At 38.8% G+C, this 19806-nt stretch overlaps 1 protein-coding gene across 1 annotated transcript; it reads right to left on the bottom strand.

Moving 5' to 3' along the window:
• Positions 1 to 2672: 2672 nt before the first annotated feature.
• On the bottom strand, positions 2673 to 5207 carry LOC120419313 (nose resistant to fluoxetine protein 6-like). Its single transcript, XM_039581982.2, has 6 exons — positions 4869 to 5207; positions 4640 to 4802; positions 4480 to 4578; positions 3799 to 4423; positions 3628 to 3741; positions 2673 to 3569 (listed from the first exon to the last, which is right to left on the bottom strand). The coding sequence occupies exons 1-6, from the start codon at positions 5187 to 5189 to the stop codon at positions 2912 to 2914; spliced, it is 1980 nt and encodes a 659-aa protein (XP_039437916.1). The 5' UTR covers positions 5190 to 5207; the 3' UTR covers positions 2673 to 2911.
• Positions 5208 to 19806: the final 14599 nt, after the last annotated feature.

The following is a 19806-nucleotide window of genomic DNA, read 5'->3' as shown; positions in this document are numbered from 1 at the left end:
AGTTTATGCAACAAGTTGCAAAAAGAGGATTTTTTCAGCACGAGTCGTACATTTATCCAACGAGGTTCACCGAGTTTAACCTGAGACCGCCGTTCTTCCGGAGAAACAACATCGTGGATCAAAAGGCTGTCCTCCCATTCGAGCGATGAATTGCTCTCACCTGCAGCCGCCGTTTTCCCGGAAGAACGAAATCGTAGAAGAAACGACTGTCCCCCCACTCCAGGGAAGGATTGCTCTCGCTTGTTTCCACCAGCGGCTATCGTCCTTCGTGAGCAACACCATCATAGACAGAAAGGTTGTCCTCCCACTCTACCGACGAGTTGATCTCACCTAGGTCGACCTGCGGCCTAGAGAACACCATCGAAGAAGGAACGGCTGTCTTTCAACTCCAGCGGCCTCATTCCGAGCTCGGTTTGCGGTTGACTTTCTGGGGGAACCCTAACAAAGAAGGAAAGGATCTCGGCAAGTTCAACCTGCGACCTTTCCTCCTGGGGAACATAATCGAGAAACTCCACCTCCATGTAATCAAAATTTTCTTGATCTTGGCTCACCACCAATGATGACGAACTGCTGTTGCCAACTTGCTGTTGTGGCCAGCGTACTTCCGATGTAACATCCTCAACGAAAGAAATCCTATACTCCAGCTTCACCCATTGCATTGCTCAACTTCCTGTTAGCCCAACGGAGGCACACCCACCGGCGGCCGGCTGATGTTACCAGCATCGCATTCCACCTCCATAAAGTATTCTTTCAACAGCTCTATTTGGACATGAAAAGTTTTTTTTTCCATTTCTGACTAAAAACCTCGCCACAAACGTTGCACGCGGCAAGGTCAACTCAAACCCAAACAACAAATTTCAAGCTGTCATCGGAAAGAAATGTCAGTGCACAAGGGCGCCTCTAGTGGCGAATCCGAAAAGTAATGACCATGCTTTACAAATTTTAAATAAAACCGTTACACATTTTTGGGACAAGTTGGGATCCCGACTTTCATGTCTGTTTGTCTGTGCTTAAAAGTAGAACTTTTCAGCATTTATTTTGAAAAGTGTTGCTATTTGATTCTGTTATTTTTGGAACAGAAAAGTAGGCTATTTCGTCGTTTAAGAATGACAGGAAAAGTAAATAGTTTCACGACGGAATAGCAAAAAAGAGCTTTTCCATAGACTGAACTCATTTAGTTGCTTATTTAAGGAAAATCACGTAGAAAACAACAGGTTACCAAATATGATAAACAAACAAAAACAATACAAAAGAAGTGTAGAAAAATAAAAAAAGAGAACAAATAACAAACTAACCTTCAAAAAAAGGTCAGAAAATGCCAAACTGCTTTTGTAAGAAAAAAAACAAAGATATGGAACCAGAACTCAAACGAGCAGAGAAAAGCACAAAAAATAAAGACAAGCATGAGAATCTCAATAAAAAAGAAAAAAAGATCATGTAAACATAGATGGAAAGTGTGAAAAAAGACTTAATTTGGAATGAGAAAAAGATAAAATAGATAGACCAATGTATTGCTGCAAAACAAAATCACAAAGAAATTGAACAACAGATGTTCGTAGTTCAAAGTACACACATTTCAAACAACAAACCAAAAAAAGGGCAGGACGAAGTTTGCCGGGAAAAGCTTGTATCATTATAATTTTTATAACAGCTTATGTTGGCATAGTACTTTTATGTTCATTGACAGCTTTTAAGTGACGTTTTCAACTGAAATCGAGTAATAAATAACTCAATAAGAAGTTTTTGCAAGTTAACATGAAAAAAATTGTATAGTAATTCGTTTAAATTGTTAAAAACTTTAAATTGGATAGATCCTTAACCTGCTAAACATAATTTCCTCTATGAAGTATTAGAAATAGTTTTTTTAAATTTATTTTTTCTTTAAAACTTTCTTTTCTTTTATTACTTTTTTGCTTGACAGAATCGTTTGCAGTATCATAATTGAAAAATTATACATATTGAATCAAGATTTTTGATTTGAGGTTTGAAATTATCTACCGTGGTTAAAACATATTTCAAGCAGATTGATTTTTCCATCTCAGTTTCAAAATTTACCCAGTCGGCCTGGATTCGATCCCAGAACGTTCCGGTGGCATTTTTCGAGACGAGATTTGTCTGACCACGCCTTCCGTCGGATGGGGAAGTAAATGTTGCCTCCGGTCTAACCTAGAGGGTTAGGTCGTTAGGTCAGTCCAGGTGTAGGAGTCGTCTTCCTGGGTCCTGTCTCGGTGGAGTCGCTGGTAGGCAGTTGGACTAACAATCCAAATGTCGTCAGTTCGAATCCCGGGGTGGATGGATGGTGTAAAAAGAGGTTTGCAATTGTCTCAACAATCAAGACTTCGGACATTTAGTTTCGAGTAGGAATCTCGCAATCGAGAACGCCAATGCAATGCAGTAGAGCGAATACTTTGATTTGAATTTGATTTTAATATTCAAATTAAGGCTTTATTCAGTCTCGATTTAGTTCACTGCTTCTATTCACACTGTCCACTCTTATAATTCAAGTACATTGCCACTTACCTTGCCTTACTTGTCGCGAATCGTGCCCTCGCAAAAGTCCCCCCACTCAAGCCCCACAGACCACTTCTTGCAAAGTTTTTTTTAAAAGTACCAACTGCAGCACTACTCACCAATCACTTAACTTAAAGCCCCAGTCAGCGTGCACCCATCACGGGCCCAGTAATTGAGATTTTGCAATCTCGGGACAGCAGCGCAAACAGGACCAGAGGGGTGACCAAAGTGCACTTTCCAGCAACCGTGCATATTGCATTGAAGTACTTGTACTTGTTTGATTTACTGCCCTGTTGGATATGGGCGAGTGAGTGACTAATGGGTAGGTTTCTTGGGGTTGAAATTCATATTTTTATTCAATTATTTATTTTGAAGGAAAAATTCAAGTATTGTAGCAATCTTAATATCTACGGGACATCTCCAGCGGTGCAATGCGGACATTTCTCGAGAAATCACCACGGACCTGTTTTTTGAGTAGTATCGAACCCAAAAATTTCCGTGCAGGTTCCTCTACAAACAGGTACATTGCAACGGCCAGTAGAAACGTGATCACAAACACCTTCACAAACAGTAACGGGTATTTGACCATCTCAAACCCATCGCGAGGATCGCCCAGCGAAAGGAACCAACGCAGCACGATCGGATGGATCACGTACAGACAGAAGCTAAGCCGGGTTGGGATGACGAAGAGCGGGGTCTCGATACATCGGATGAGGATGCGCGGGATGTTCCGGAAATTCTCCAGCAGACACACGGCCAGGAAGATGGAAGAGGAGTTGTTGAAGAGGATCGCGTAGACCGATGTAAGCAGACCAGGTCGAACAATGTTGAGCCTGTAGAACAGGAACGGCGTGCAGGCTGTGAAGAGTACCGCTGGGAATGAGAGTCGTCTGATCCACTTGTAGACCTTGTTCCGAAACAGGCAAACCTCGACGATCTTGGACTTGTGGGTGTAGTAGCCGGACAGCATTCCTACGAGGTAGCATCCGGCGTTCATGTGAGTTGGCAGATACATCATCCGGTACCATGTTTGGTACATGAATCCGGATTGTATGTCACTGAAAAGGTTGTTTTGAGTCAAGTAATTTGTGCTGAAGAGTGATCGTTACCACATACTTGAGCTGAAGTGGAGGAAGTGGGGCACTTGGAAACAGGTAAGCTCCAACTCCTGGTAGAATGATCGCGATCGTTGGAACTGTCCACTTGATGTACTTGATGGTTTTTGGAAATCTGGAACAAAGAATATCTTGTAGTATTAAGTTGAGTACTGGTAGCGATCAAACTCACACCCAAGTGAGGCACAACAGTGCCGATCCTAGCACGAACATGTGCGTACTTGCGGCAAAGTACCAGCCCGGGGCGTAGCACATTTCCAGCGACGTCGAGGGGTAGTTGTTCACCAGCAGCAGGTTGCTCCAAACGTTCTTCCGACAGAAGCGAGCCTCTCTCGTCATCATCAGATACCGCCCAACACTCGGAGCGGCACCCCAGACCGTGTCCATGATCGAGGTGTACAGCAAAACCATCGTGTAAAGTGGATAGCTATCCACGAGACGATTCAAAAATTCGTACCAGAAGTAGCGTGCACAAAAATCGTCGCGCTTCTCGCGAAAGTTCAAAAAATGGCACATCAACAGAAATCCATCGATCGTGAGAAAGGCCGGAATGATCCAGAACATACAGCTAAGGATGTTGATCACCAAGGGGTGATTCAGCAGTTGCTCGACCTTCTCCGGATTATCCACCGGAAAGGTGATCATCAGCATAAAACAGTTGAACGCGATCGTGGCTAGGATCAGCAAGAAGCGCAGCCCTTCGATGCAGCGAATCTCCGAGAGCTTGTCCTCGATGTCGTACTTGGTCAAGCGGATCCAGTTTAGGCGGATCGAAGCAGCTTGGACGATCTTGTATCCTGCGGGGAAAGATCGTGTTGTAATAAGTGTCAGGAAAAAATGTGATAACACTTACTGCGAAACAGTCGTGGACCGCAAAGGTCCAGTACGTTGCACATCGAGAAGCTGATGATCGAGGTAAACAAAATCATGTAGAAGAAGCAGCCGTACCAGTCTAGAACAACACAACTCAAGATCAAAACAAAACTCATTCGACGAGTATTAACAGATTTTACCGAAGAACTGCCACGGCACGTGGGTACCGGTGATGCAATTCTCCAAGTCCGGATAACCCGTCACGTTGTACAGCGCCAGCAATCTATAGTTGACGCAGACCTGCATCAGATCCCCGAATAACTTCTCCATGTAGATCCGCTCCGGGAAGTAATGATCGGGATACTTTCAAAAGAAACAAAACCTGAAAGGTGATCAAATCAACCTTCGCAACCTCTCCCCCAAACTCACCGAGTAGTTGGACGTGGAAAAGTGTGGCCGCTTCAGCAGCGCCCGGTCGGCCTTAGTCAAATGGGCAACGTCGCCACCGCACTGCTTCGTGCAGAGGCCCCACTCGAGCAGCTCCCGCCGGAAGTGCACCGACAGCCGCCGTGGGTTGGTGCGGACATTCTCCGGGGTGCGGCGGAGCGTGCTGACGAAGCAGTACGTCCCCGAACTGGCCCGGCACTGGTACGGATCATCGAACTGGAAGATTGGCACTTGGGTGGCCACGATCTGCTGGATAGTTGGTAGGAGGATTATTATCACTGCAAAGTGCGCGAACGAGAACATCTTTACAACGGTACAGTGTCCAACTTGTTGAGAAGGGGAATTGGCAACGACGTGTAGACAATAGAACTCAGCTGAAAGGGACTCACAAAGATTTACACATCTGTAATTGCTTCTTTTTATGGCAGCTTCATTTATTAGGGTGGTCAATTAAAATGTTAAATTAAATGTAATTGATTTATTGCTACTTTCAAATGTTCGAATAAGAATATCATTTATTTGAACAGCTACACATTTTTCCTCCTATTTTCATGACTCCAACAAGCCACTCAACAAAGCCAAGCATCGTTCAACCCATCCCGGTGACCTACCCACAACCAATTCTGTCCCCTGCACTCTCCACCGCCCCCACCAAAAATCCCCAACCCCGAGGTCAACCATCAATCAAAATATATTTCATTGAAAATTTTGCGTCTGCGGTTTATCGTATCTGGTGTGTGTGTGTGTGATTCTGAAAACCGCAATTCCAGCAGCAACTTCACCGACGGACGGACATCACCATGATCTGATCATCGTTTCGTTCAACAAACGCAGAGCAGGGAAGGGAGGTACTAATCAACTCCCATCTCTCTCTCTCTCTCCGTGTCTCTGACCAACCCCGGGACCAGACCAGAGATTTGGTTGGTAATTCGTCCTGGGCATCGGGTTGCGCTCTGGTTCTGGTTTTTGGGGTGCGGCTGCTGTGGCTGTGGGTTGTGTTTATCGGGGACGGGATCTATCTCGGGCTATCTCTAATAATAAATGTGTTGTACGGCTGCTGCTGCTGCTGTGGTCCATGGTCCTCCCCCTCTGGCCTTATTTAACCTCAAAAGGGGGTGCTGAGGGTGGTGGGACGGGCAGGAATGTCCAACATCGAAACGACTGACCACGATGCGTTGGCTGGCTGGAGCATGATGCTGGAGTTGGAGTAGCAGCAATAGTAGTACCCGATGGTCACGACGACCAACGATGATGTAGAACGATGACGGCGACGAGGGTTCAGCAGTAGCGCATCATTTGAATAAGGACAGGGTGGCCACACAAATACAAAAATACAAAAATACAAAAATACAAAAATACAAAAATACAAAAATACAAAAATACAAAAATACAAAAATACAAAAATACAAAAATACAAAAATACAAAAATACAAAAATACAAAAATACAAAAATACAAAAATACAAAAATACAAAAATACAAAAATACAAAAATACAAAAATACAAAAATACAAAAATACAAAAATACAAAAATACAAAAATACAAAAATACAAAAATACAAAAATACAAAAATACAAAAATACAAAAATACAAAAATACAAAAATACAAAAATACAAAAATACAAAAATACAAAAATACAAAAATACAAAAATACAAAAATACAAAAATACAAAAATACAAAAATACAAAAATACAAAAAAATTGCAAATATTCTGATCAAACTTTATTTAACTTATGCAGCCACCATAACCGGCACACCGTTGTCGCAGGACTGGGTAAAACATTCCCAAATCCGCACACACCGCACACCAACTACCCACCCCCACGTGGAGTCCCGAGTGGGCATGGCCTGAATGGTTGGACCACAGCATCCAACCCACAAACGACGACCAACGACACACACGGGGCATGACCACGGGACGAGGTAGTTGTTTTGGAGGTAGATCGGATTTAGTTTATGGTTTTGCTACCGGGTCCGTCCATTCGATGCTCATCGTCACTCCATATCGGACCGGGTTCGCTGGCTTGAGGATATCGGGGGGATGGTGCTGGATGTTGAGGATGTAGCTGCTCGCCGTTGATACGAACCGGTACGAATACTACAGGTCTATGCAAATGTGCTTTACGTGTTCTCATCAACGGGGAAATATCGGAACGGTTGAGGCAAGGTATTTGATTCATAAGGTTGATGTCAATTGTGTGACTATATTAAAATAATTTTCGCAATAAATAAACAATTTCATTCAAGACCTCGTGAGAAACTTAACTTAAGAAAAATATTTAAAATCGAGGTAAAAAAAAATCTTTTAACCTTACAAATAATTCAACCCGTAGTAAGGACAGTCATCCAAGTACAGAGCATGTAAATGTAGAATAGGACACATGTACAAGAGTATCCACCGATCCTCACACACAGACAGGTTTCATCCTCAATCCAGGTGCGAGGAGACAACCGGGCAAGGAACGGTGATTGCTGTTGTTACGAATGGTGTTTTACAATTTGTCATGATTTCTGATGGCGGATGCTACAGCAGCATCCACGTGGTCATATCATGAGATCATGAGCTGCATCTTCGCTCTGGCATATAGCAATGCACATCTTCGATGCTCATTGATGTGTTTGGACGAATGACTTTGCATCTGATAATGTTTAGACTAGCTTTAGTTTAGAGTTGGGCAAATAGGATTGGGAGTGGTTGAATAACTGAAAAGTATTGAGCAGAGTAAAGAAATAAGGCTTGGAGAACTGAAGGTCTGAGGCGTCTCAAAAGGTAAGTTTGGTTATGGTTTTGCTTTTGCGTTTTGCTTCTGGGTTTGGTTTTTGCGTTTTGCTTTTGCGTTTGGTTTTTGCGTTTTGCTTTTGCGTTTTGCTTTTGCGTTTTGCTTTTGCGTTTTGCTTTTGCGTTTTGCTTTTGCGTTTTGCTTTTGCGTTTTGCTTTTGCGTTTTGCTTTTGCTTTTGCTTTTGCTTTTGCTTTTGCTTTTGCTTTTGCTTTTGCTTTTGCTTTTGCTTTTGCTTTTGCTTTTGCTTTTGCTTTTGCTTTTGCTTTTGCTTTTGCTTTTGCTTTTGCTTTTGCTTTTGCTTTTGCTTTTGCTTTTGCTTTTGCTTTTGCTTTTGCTTTTGCTTTTGCTTTTGCTTTTGCTTTTGCTTTTGCTTTTGCTTTTGCTTTTGCTTTTGCTTTTGCTTTTGCTTTTGCTTTTGCTTTTGCTTTTGCTTTTGCTTTTGCTTTTGCTTTTGCGTTTTGCTTTTGCGTTTTGCTTTTGCGTTTTGCTTTTGCGTTTTGCTTTTGCGTTTTGCTTTTGCGTTTTGCTTTTGCGTTTTGCTTTTGCGTTTTGCTTTTGCGTTTTGCTTTTGCGTTTTGCTTTTGCGTTTTGCTTTTGCGTTTTGCTTTTGCGTTTTGCTTTTGCGTTTTGCTTTTGCGTTTTGCTTTTGCTTTTGCTTTTGCTTTTGCGTTTTGCTTTTGCGTTTTGCTTTTGCGTTTTGCTTTTGCGTTTTGCTTTTGCGTTTTGCTTTTGCGTTTTGCTTTTGCGTTTTGCTTTTGTGTTTTGCTTTTGCGTTTTGCTTTTGCGTTTTGCTTTTGCGTTTTGCTTTTGCGTTTTGCTTTTGCTTTTGCTTTTGCTTTTGCTTTTGCTTTTGCTTTTGCTTTTGCTTTTGCTTTTGCTTTTGCTTTTGCTTTTGCTTTTGCTTTTGCTTTTGCTTTTGCTTTTGCCTTTGTAAATTTTTACGATAGTTCTTAAATTTAAGAATTGAAGTATTACAAGTCCTGCGATATTTATAGAGATTCACCCTTCTTTTTTGTGAGACTTGAAAAATTTAAAATCATGCTGACTCACTTATTTTTTTAATGAAATTTGGAAACAAAATTTTAAAAATGAAGGGTACTTCGGCAGCGCTGCATAAACAATAAAAAAACAATTTCATTTTAAATTCCAATGTATTGTATTGAATTGTACTTGAATTTGGGGTTATTTATTTTTATTGATCCATTGCCATCAAATGACTTGAATTTATAGAAAATGAATAACCCGTTCCACTTCTCTATTTCATTCACCCACCTTCAATTACGATTGTTATTTTGCTGTCCAATCGTGGAGTTAATATCTGTCAATAAAAAACAACAAGTTAAAACGAACTCCACCGCTTCACCAACCGATCGAAACCACCCCAAAAGCACGAGTGGGGGATTCCCGCCTGATGACGATTGATACCAACAACACCTCGAACCTTCTTCCCTTCTACCAGAAGGGGGTGAAAATTGGGTCTGTCATTTGTTCTCCCTCGAAAAACCCAAACCCCAACCCGTTCCCTCTCTCATAGGGGAGGTGGAAATGGTGTTTTGTGCGGCTGCTATCTTGATTCAGCCACGACGACGTCTCCAACGAGGGTGTAAATTGAATTGACGATTGTGGGTGGAGTGTGGGAGAGATTCGGTGTCGATATCTGGGGCTTCCAGAACAAGCGCGCTGGTTGAGTGCTGGTAGTACAAGCTGATCAAATTTGGTCGATAAAAATAGGTGCCGTGCACACAAAACATGCTTGTTTATCGGAAATTGAAGGCTTTTGCGTGTTGTTGAGAGATTGAAGGTAGGTTTAAAATGTGTTAATTTCTAAAAAAAAACAGGATCAAATTTCTTATCGCTTTTTAAAAATAATAGAAAATAAATAAGTATCAAAATTAGCCCAATTTTGCCCATAAAATTCCCACAGTGCTTCCATTTTCAACCCTTTAACAGACTTGGTAAATAAAAGAACAAGTAGGCGAGTACACATTTATTTCGCATGACCATGACCATGTTCTACGAGAGCTTAAAATCAATCGAAATAAAGTATTTTTGAAACCATATTGTTTGCACAGTTGGTTGACTGTTGGATTTCGTATGACCGAAACAAATTGAAACAATATTTGAGCCACAAATTGACGACAATTGTAGATTGTTTGAAGACTGACAAAATAAAAAGTTTAGAAAAAAACGCTTTTCTAGAAGGGAAATAATTCAAGTTAAGATTAAATCTCCAATTATGCCTTAACCACTTTTTCAACTCGATCCCAACGAAATATCAAAACATATTTTCCAAGTCAAGCCTTTAATCTCTCAATTTTGCACAAAGTCAGCCCATTTCTTTATCGAAGTTGTTGTCCGTATCCCAAACCCCTCAACTAACACTCTTTTCCATTCATAACGGTCGTCGAAAAACTCGACACAAATCAAATCCCAGTGGGAGGGCTGGGGCTGCATTTGAAGATTAAACTTCATAAAAATTCCATTGACCTAAAAAAAAACTCCACTGCCACCGAAAAAAAGAAAACAGAAAACGTTCAGGAAAAAGGATAAACACGGTCGAAATAGAAATCCGGTCTCCCGTGGGAGGGAAGAGGCAGGGATGCCCCCACCCCCCCTCATTTCTCCACACTCTCATCATCGCAGCATCCTTCCGCTCGTATTATCCTTCGAATTTTGCCATCATTTTCATTGATCCTTTTTCCATTTGTCGAGCTCATGCCTCCCTCCACCCAAACTCAATTTGAATCCCCCTCCGTCCGTCTGCTAAACCGATCGAAATCCGAAGCTTGTGTTGAATATATTTTTTTCTTCCGCTCCAATTTCTCGCACATTAATCTAACCCCGAGCAGTGGGATTTGCTTTTCCACCCACCCTCCTCCTCTGGCTGAACTTTATCTTTCAGCTTTGAACACGGCCCCAAGATTTCCAAGACTGCAGCAACCCACACCGCCCCTCCGAAGAACTTCTGCTTGTGCTATCACAATTTTCAATCCTCTCAGGATGGGAGATGTTTGGCAATTGCTGGGAGTGTTCATGAAGGTGTCAAAAGTCTCAGATGAACTAAATGTTTTAGGATTTTCAGGTAAATCAGATGCTCCAAATATGTATTAAGAACGTTTTAGATGGTTCAGATACTTTATATGTTTTAGAAATGTTCAGATGTCTTTGATGTTTCTGAAAGTTTCGATACCGTGTTCAGATTTTTTAGATTTTTTTTTCAAATTTTTACGTTTTTAAGATTTTTCACGGTTTCAACATTTTCACATGTTTCCAAAAATTGAAAACAAACGGGGGAACCGAACTTGCAAAATCACGAGAACAATTGCAAATTTCAAGCCCAACATTCAAAATTGTAATCTAAGAAGTATCATAATACGCGTTCTTCTAATACGTAACGCAAAAATATGATTTTAGACCACTCCCTCTCCATCACTCGTAACCAAATTTCCATTATGTTTGAAGCGTAACACAGCCTTCGACCTCACCCCTTACCTCCCAACTGAGTTACGTAATAAAAGAACGCTCCATTATACATTTTTACGATTTTTTCTCGAAATATCCATGAATTAATTGAATAGTAGTTTGCAAAAAGAAGGTTTTTTCAGCACGAGTCGTACATTTATCCAACGAAGTTTACCGAGATGGATAAATACGATGAGTGCTGAAAAAATCAACTTTTGCAATGAGTTGCTTACAACATTTTTTGCATTTCCGAAAAACGCTTCTTCAATTGAATTTAATGTCAAACATTCATTTGTTTAGTAAATTAACCGTTCAAAACAAAAAATATTGAAAAATGTTACTTTTCAATACTAGTGTTGAAAAGTTCAACTTTTTAGCGCCCATATCAGTGCTGAAAAGTAGATTTTTTCAGCACTGGTATTGAAAGGTATTAACTTTCCATTCTGGTATTTTTTGGTAGGGAAAAGTAGGCCGTTTCGTTTCTCTAGAAGGACAGGAAAAGTTGACTAATATTTTATGTCTATTAACAACTTGTGATCCCAAAATTCTAAATTTACAAATAGTCTTAAAGTGCCCTGTTTGGTTAAAAATATACAAAAACAAACGTTGTAATAGTGTTTTATGCAACAAGTTGCAAAAAGAAGATTTTTTCAGCACGAGTTGTACATTTATCCAACGAGGTGTACCGAGTTGGATAAATACGACAAGTGCTGAAAAATTCAAGTTTTGCAACGAGTTTCTTACAACATTTTTGCCATTCCGAAAAACGCTTCTTGAATGGAATTTTATGTCAAACATTCATGTGTTTAGTAAATTCACCGTTCAAAACAAAATAAAATATTGAAAAATGTTAAGTTTCGAAACCAGTGCTGAAAACTTCAACTTTTCAGCAAACATTTCAGTGCTGAAAAGATCTTGAAAGGTATTAATTTTCCATTTAGTTATTTTTGGTAGGGAAAAGTAGGCCGTTTCGTCTCTCCAGAAGGACAGGAAAAGTTGACAGTTTCACAGCGGAATTGCAAAAAAAAAAAAAATATTTGAAATAGTCTAGGCCGCTGCCAAAAAAAAAATCATGTCATGTCGCCCCCTTTCAAAATAAGTCCGAGAAATCAAAGGGCGAAAAACTTTTTTTTATAAAACTTTTAAACAATTGAATGAAAATAGAAGTCAGATCTACTGAAAACAATCTAATATGCATTTTACTGCAATGAAAAAAATATTAAGATTTGTTATGAAACTCCAATGTACAGCATCGCAAAAAAAAAAAAAGATAAATTCGTCAATACTTAGATATTTTGGAAACTAATGATTACAAAGCAACTGCGCAGATGTATAATGCATTCTAAAACACTTTTTTCATTCTTTCACTTTTTTATCGATATGCATCTTCGGCAAAGTTGTAGGTTATGAATAAGAATAAGCAACCTGATTTGCAGTGAAAACACTGAATCGGTTCAAACCGGTACTGGTTGTTTGAACCGGTTCAACCGAATCGGTTCATATTCATTACCAATATATTGTTGAGATTATTTGAAATATGTTGACACGTCGCACTACATGGTTTGCTGTAAAAACATGGAATCGGTGCAAACGGTACTGGTTATTTGAACCGGTTCAACTGAATCGGTTCAAATTTATCACAAATAGATTTTTGAGATTATTTGAAGAAGTTTGACACGTCACATGACATGATTTGCAGTGAAAACACTGAATCGGATCAAACCGGTACCGATTATTTGAACCGGTTCAGCTGAATCGGTCATATTTTGCTGTGAACTATTTATTGAGATAATTTGAAGAGTTTTGACACGCCGCATGACATGGTTAGTGATACAAACCCGGAATCGGTTCAACCGGTACCGGTAATTTTACCGGTCCAACCGAATCAGGTTAAATTGCTCATATATCGATTCCTGGGATAATTTAATGAATTTTGATATGTCGCATGACCATATTTCTTCAAAATTTCAAATAAATATAGTTCAAATAAATATTGCTATTGCAAAAATAGTTACGATAACTATTTTTCAAAAATTGTTGAAATTTTTAACACGTTTTAAATAATTTTCCCTTAAAGTAGAGGTTCTCCCCTTTCCAAAAACCTATATAAGTTGGTATTTTGGGTCATTCTAAAGGGCCCAGAATTCCATGTAACGCAGTTTTTTTTCCTTTGGCCCCTCCCCCGGGGGTATATAAAAAGTTGATATTTAATGTAATTTTCACCAAGTTACAGCTTGTTGAAAATCCATGTAGCGCTAAAACGGGGCTCAGTAACTTGACTGTTAATCACGGAAAATCGGTGTTCACAAACTTCCTCCCTTCGTATTTTTGTTGTTTTTTATAAATATGTTTTAGTGGACAAAAAGTACAAACTTTTTAGTTATGGGGTTTGACTGCATTTGTTTTCTCCAAGTTACGATTTGTGAAATATAAGTCGTGATTTACGATTTTTTTTTGTGAAATATAAGTCGTGATATTCAAAATTTTAGAATATTTGTTTCTTAAGGCATTGAAAATTATACACGTGTTTCACTTTCAATATTAAACAGTTTTTTTCCCCTGTTGCTAGGATTTCTATCCATTTAGCATAAAAGCGCATGGAAATCCCAAATATTTCAAATCTTCAAATTTTTCAAATATTTAAAACTTTCTATGCAAATGAAATCAATGGAAAAATTTTGATCCAAATGAAAAATTTAAAAAAAATATCAACCGTTTTTTTTTGCGAAATTCTGCTCTGCTTAAGTCGGGTCCGGTGGTTTAGTGGTTAGCGTGGTAGCCTCTGAATCCCAGTATGGCTTGGGTTCAATCCCAGACGGACCCGGTGGCATTTTTCGAGACGAGATTTGCCTGACCACGCCTTCTATCGGATGGGGAAGTAAAACGTCGGTCCATTTGCGTAAAAGAGGTTTTGAGTGACTCACCACTAGCGTGGCTCACGGATATATGAAAAAGACAAAAGTGTTCAATTTCGAACGCCTCAACCGGAATTATAAAGAAATTTCAATAAATTTAATTTATTTATTTTCAACTTTTTAACTCTTCTTCGAGTATATTTTCCTATGCCCTATGAATTTTTCTCAAAGTAGTGGTTTCTTATAGGTTTCGATCCGGGGAACAACTTTGTAGAACATCACAAAGCGCTAGGAATTAATCCCGGAAAGATACAGGCAAATTTTTAGAGCACGTTAAAAAAAAATTCCTAGCTTCAAAAAATATCCTGTATCTTTTCAGGATCTATTCCTAGCGCTTTGCGATGTTCTACAAAGTTGTTCCCCGGATCAAAACCTATAAGAAACTTGAGAATAAGAAAATTTGATTGGGTTTTGGGAAACTTTATCTAAGAAGAGGTTAAAAGTGAAAATTTCCCATAGTAAATCTTTAAAAGTTCCATACTAACTTCAGGTCAATGGTGGAAGTACTAAACCTTAACCAAATGCGCTCAAAATTTCAGGCTATGTTCTGGGGCCATATTGCTACAAAAATCCGGTCGAGGCGTTTGGAATTGAACACTTTTGTCTTTTTCATATATCCGTGAGCCACGCTACTCACCACACATAACCTTCGGACGCCTAGAAATGAGCAGAAACTTGCAACAGAGACCACAAAAGACCCGGGGGTCGTTAAAGTGGATTACTTTGCTTTTTTTTTGCTCTGCTTTTACATGAATTTTACAATTTATTTTTGTTTTTTTTATATAAATTTTGTTTTGTCATTTTACTTCCATAATATAGTTTTTGTGATTTTAGTTAAAAGTTTGATAAAATTCTTTCTCCATTATTTAGAAATTCAATTATGATTAAAATTGACTTAGTTTGCCAGAAATTTGGATTGAAGATAAGGCTAGTAAAAATGTCCCTCAGCATTGGTCGAAGTTGAGTGGGAGGGTTTATAATAATATAATACAAATTTTGAGCAAAATCATCCAAAATTACACTCAAAAGTTATTAAAATCAAAATGATTGAAATACTTTACTGTTTGAAGAAAAAAAAAATTTGCCAAATTTCAATGAATTAATGTAAATATTGTTTTTGAAAGAGCTGCATCAGATAATACTGATTTTTCTGTCTGAAAAAAATGGACGAACTTAGATCTAAAATTCACCAAAATCCATATGAAAATCAATTTTGAAAGTATTGGAATGCAGCTTTTTTATACCTTTAAAAAATATTGGTCAAATAAAATTCGCATTGGTGTATTCAGGTAAAACCGTCAATCATTTTCAAAGAAAATTTTTCATCACTCTAAAACGCTCTATAATTTGTTCATTTTTACAGATTGTTGCACCAAAATGCCGAATGTACTCTTCTTGAAGACTCTGAAGTCCCTAAATCAAATGTGTATCAAAAGTTAAATAATTTTTTTTTGACTCTTGGTCATTGTATGAAATTCTGATTTTTTGTAATGATAAACTTATTCTATTTCAAGATAAACAAGTAACTTCAGTTACAATGACTGAGATGCTTCAGAAAACTTCAGACGTTTTAGATATTTCTTACATCAATTTCCAACTTACCCAAAAACTGATCCAAAGAAAAAAAAAGTCATCCCCCCTCACCAAACCCTAACCACGTCGTTTCCGCGCCTAATCCGGTCCTTTACCCAACTCTCCCGACTCTGTATCCTGGGGCACATTTTCCACACAACCAGACCCGAAGCATTCCGCAAATAACCATCCAAGGGATAAGAGCTGCACGTGGGTGGGTGGCCCCGAGGGGGAGAGGAGGGTTGAAGCTTCACAAAACTGATGGATTTTTTTGCCTCGACTTTTCCAACATTTTTTCGCCCACCTACCCCTCTTCTTCTTCTTCCCACGTGGCAAGTGTTATCTGGGAAATGGGATAGGGAGAAGGGGGACAAAAATATAGATGGAATCCCACTGGGGGTTTTCCTTGAGCCGGGAAAATCTACTTTTTTCCCTCGAGCGGAAAAGAAGCTTGACTGAAAGAAGATTCCTCAATTCCGTCTCCCTTCGAAGTAAAGGAAAATGTACACAATTTAATATCTATCACTTCCGGTGAAATGCTTTGTGCGGTGTGTTGTTGGAGGGAAACGTCGAATGGAATTTTCCCTGACGGGCCCTGGAGGGTAAGGCGGTTGATGAATGAAAACTATGTTGGGGAGTGTTGCCAGCTGGAATAGTTTGCGGGGGGTTTGAAGAAATGTTAAAAATTTAATTTGAAATTTTCAACTAGACTAGACATTTTTTCATATTTCTTTAAAAAATTGGATGGCAACTCAATTCCCCATGTCTTTCCACATCGATACAACGTTAAACATTTAGCAAAGACCTCCCACACCAGCTGGATGTGGAAGCTTACTAACAAAGCCATCGTCCTTCCTCCAAGAACCAAAGTCCTTACACAAAAAATATCTTGAATCCGATAAGACAGGAAAGAATCGCTTCTGCATCTTTTTTCCAACCCAGAGTCCTCATCACAAAAGCGACTTTCCTCCAATATTTGCTGATGTCCTTGCCAGGGAAGGCTATATCTTGAAGCTGTTTTTTCAGCGTTACTACCAACTATAGCAAAAGTATAGACTCTACCCCAGCGGCAGCAGTAGTAGCTAGTAGTTGGAGCTTTGGAGCATGAAGCCGTTCTGGGTCGAACCCATTCGAACTCGCTGGGGCGTAAAAACGACGAAGCTGGAGGATTCCCGTAGCAGACTGTGTAGCGTGATGCAGCACTAGCGGAGGTTCCTTTCCCTTAGAAGGATAAACTATGTTGCAGATAGTAACGGGGGGATGGGGGATGGAGGTCCAAGGACTATTCAAGATTTTTCTTACATTTTTTGTCATGCAATTCCTTGAGGCACTTGGTTGCATTGAGCTACACTGATTTAATGTTAACAGTTCTGAAAAAATTACAAACACTACATTTTACGTAAGAGAATTGAAATTATGATGCTGCTCAAAAAATTAACTACAAATTTTAATTTAACGAATAATTCTTTCAACAAACAATTCTAAAAGAACTGAAATCTCAAAAAGAAGAAGAAACCAGGCTTGAAGAAGGGGCTTTACTTTGGTAGACGCTATCTTTCCCTAATTGAAACGAGAGTAAATTTTTCAACCAGGGGAAACCCCATCTCTTGCACTGCCCATAATTGAAAATTCGGCTATTATGCCAAATCAAGTATTCCGAGAAAAACGCGTTTTAGTGTTTGTCACAAAATCTCCGTCAAGGCAATTTCCCATAAGAGTGGCATATTAGCCGTTTGGTTTTTCGCATCGGCAGCCAAGTCTAAACACTATTTCAGTGAAATTCAAGTTCCAGGAGATGCGTTGGAACATCCTCTACCACCTGGTGCTAATATCTCGTTTTTGCCAAAAGTGGATATTAGCCGTTTTTTCAATGGTGGGCAGTGCAGAAACTGCAGATTTCACTTTTGAAAGGGTTTTACTGTAGGAGAAGAGTGTTTCTTTCTTGCAAGTCTATAGAAAGTATCCACCACAGAAATGGATTGACAGTGGTAGGACCATCAAAGTAGGATTTCGTACATAGAGCTATTTGAATACAAATCTCTGAACTGAACTGAATAACTTGGGCAACAGTATTTTAGATTACCGAAATCTGGGGTGAATCGGGACTACAGTCTGAATGGGGACAGCAGTTTTTAGACCACTTAAAGCTTTTAAATTTGGAAATGGATGTACACATTTTGTTGGTCTGAGTCTGTTCTAACCGAAACCAACCAGAAAAATCATAATATTGTGCTCCAACATGGTTAAAACTGCTGTCCCAATTCGCCCCATGTGTCCCGATTGACCCCAGTTTACGGTATGTATTTAAAAAATATGAAATTTTGTTGTGGAGAGATCATAAGCAGTGCTGAAAATGTCAGGGGTCATGACGCGAAAATCGGCGACACGAATTTTTAAGATCCAGTCACTGAACCGCAAAACCATGACATAAACAAACCCGGCGCAGTCGTGAGTGCCCTAGCTCATTGAGCAGCTGCAATGCGAGGCAGTAGTCGACCAACGCTCATTCGACGTTGCACGCACACACATAAAGAAACAAGTTTTTACACAAAAAGTTTGTATTTATGCGTGGAAATATATTTTTGAATATAAGTTATGGTTGTTTGAAGTGTTTTGCACAGTCTTGAACCATTCAATTGTTTAAAAATAGTCAAAATAGTGTTTAAAGAGGATTTTACGAGTCTGTCATATGACACGAATTGAGTGAGTGTAGCTCATTTTTTCACGTCTCGCATTCTCCAGCAGCCGACCGGCACGAGTCAGGCGGCAGTGGTTGAACGGACACAGTAGGCTTACAGTCACATGCTAGCAGTGAACTGACATTTTTGTTTGCTTCATGTGTACGCTGGGTTGGAAACTTTTTGCAGGCCTGATCATAAGGGTGAAACGGAAAAATATTTTTGCAGGAAAAAAAGCTAAAAACTTGTCGGACTAAATCGGATCAATTTAGAGTCTTCGTTAAAGTTAAATTCCATGCTCGAGTCTTGACAACGATTGAAAATTACCTTTAAAAATTAACCATTTTAGCTCATACATTGAAAAATATCAATTCCCGTCATCGTGATTTGCTTTATGAATATGAGAACTACGAAACTTATTCATGAGTATGAACGCAATGCACGATTTTGGGAATTGACTTTTTCCGTGTTTTTGTCGCAAAGACTTGATTATGCCTAAAGACTTGAAAGAAGTAGTGGTACATTTGCCAACATTTGTTTTTGTTTTTATTATCAATCGTTAGAGCGATTTCGTAGAATACATTTATTTTAAAAAAAACTATGGATTTAAAACAAAACTAAAAGTGAAATACTGCTTCCATCAAAATTTTGATTAGTGTATTGAAATTAAAAACAGGGATTAAACAAAACGGCCAATTTGAGTTTAAGTATTTTTTATGAAAAAAAATAGGAGATCATTATTTTAGTGCAATCTAAAATGAATAAAAATATGATTTTTGCAATTCCATCGTGAAACTACTTACTTTTCCTGTCATTCTTGAACGACGAAATAGCCTACTTTTCTGTACCAAAAATAACAGAATCGAATAGCAACACTTTTCAAAATAAATGCTGAAAAGTTCTACTTTTCAGCACTGAAATGGGTGCTGAAAAGTTGAACTTTTCAGCACTTGTTTCGAAAAGTAACACTTTTCAACATTTTTTTGATTTAAACGATTTATTGACAAAATACATGAAAATTCGACTTAAAATTTCACTCAATGGGTGTTTTTCGAAATTGCAAAAAATGTTGTATGGAACTCGTTGCAAAACTTGATTTTTTCAGCACTCGTCGTATTTATCCAACTCGGTGAACCTCGTTGGATAAATGTACGACTCGTGCTGAAAAAATCCTCTTTTTGCAACTTGTTGCATAAACTACTATTTTATATTTTATACATAAATTATAAAAAAGAAATTTATTTACAAAATTTATTTACAAAATATTTCTTTCAAATATGGTTCGAAATTTAAATACTTTATTTTAGGTCATTGAAAATATTTCTCAAAATATATGTCGCCCCTCTCCCTCCTTTCAAATTTCCCAACAATTCAAGTGATGATTTTTCATCAAATACTAAAAAATAAACAATTTAAATATAAGTTCAATTCTGTTATTATTATATAAAATACAATTTACTGCGATAATAAGCATTTTCAGCATGTTTGAATTCAAATGAAATCTTGATGT

The sequence above is a fragment of the Culex pipiens genome, chromosome 2 (genome assembly GCF_016801865.2).
Source record: "Culex pipiens pallens isolate TS chromosome 2, TS_CPP_V2, whole genome shotgun sequence".
Classification (NCBI taxonomy): Eukaryota; Metazoa; Arthropoda; class Insecta; order Diptera; family Culicidae; genus Culex; species Culex pipiens.
The sequence above is the reverse complement of the archived record's forward strand: the minus strand, read 5'-3'. Positions and strand labels throughout refer to the sequence as shown.

Coding starts and splice junctions, on each gene's coding strand:
- LOC120419313 (XM_039581982.2), bottom strand. CDS start 5,189: ATGTTCTCGTTCGCGCACTTTGCAGTGATAATAATCCTCCTACCAACT. Junction 4,803..4,868: donor TTTCCACGTCCAACTACTCG/GTGAGTTTGGGG, acceptor TTCTTTTGAAAG/TATCCCGATCATTACTTCCC. Junction 3,570..3,627: donor CTTCCTCCACTTCAGCTCAA/GTATGTGGTAAC, acceptor CAACCTTTTCAG/TGACATACAATCCGGATTCA.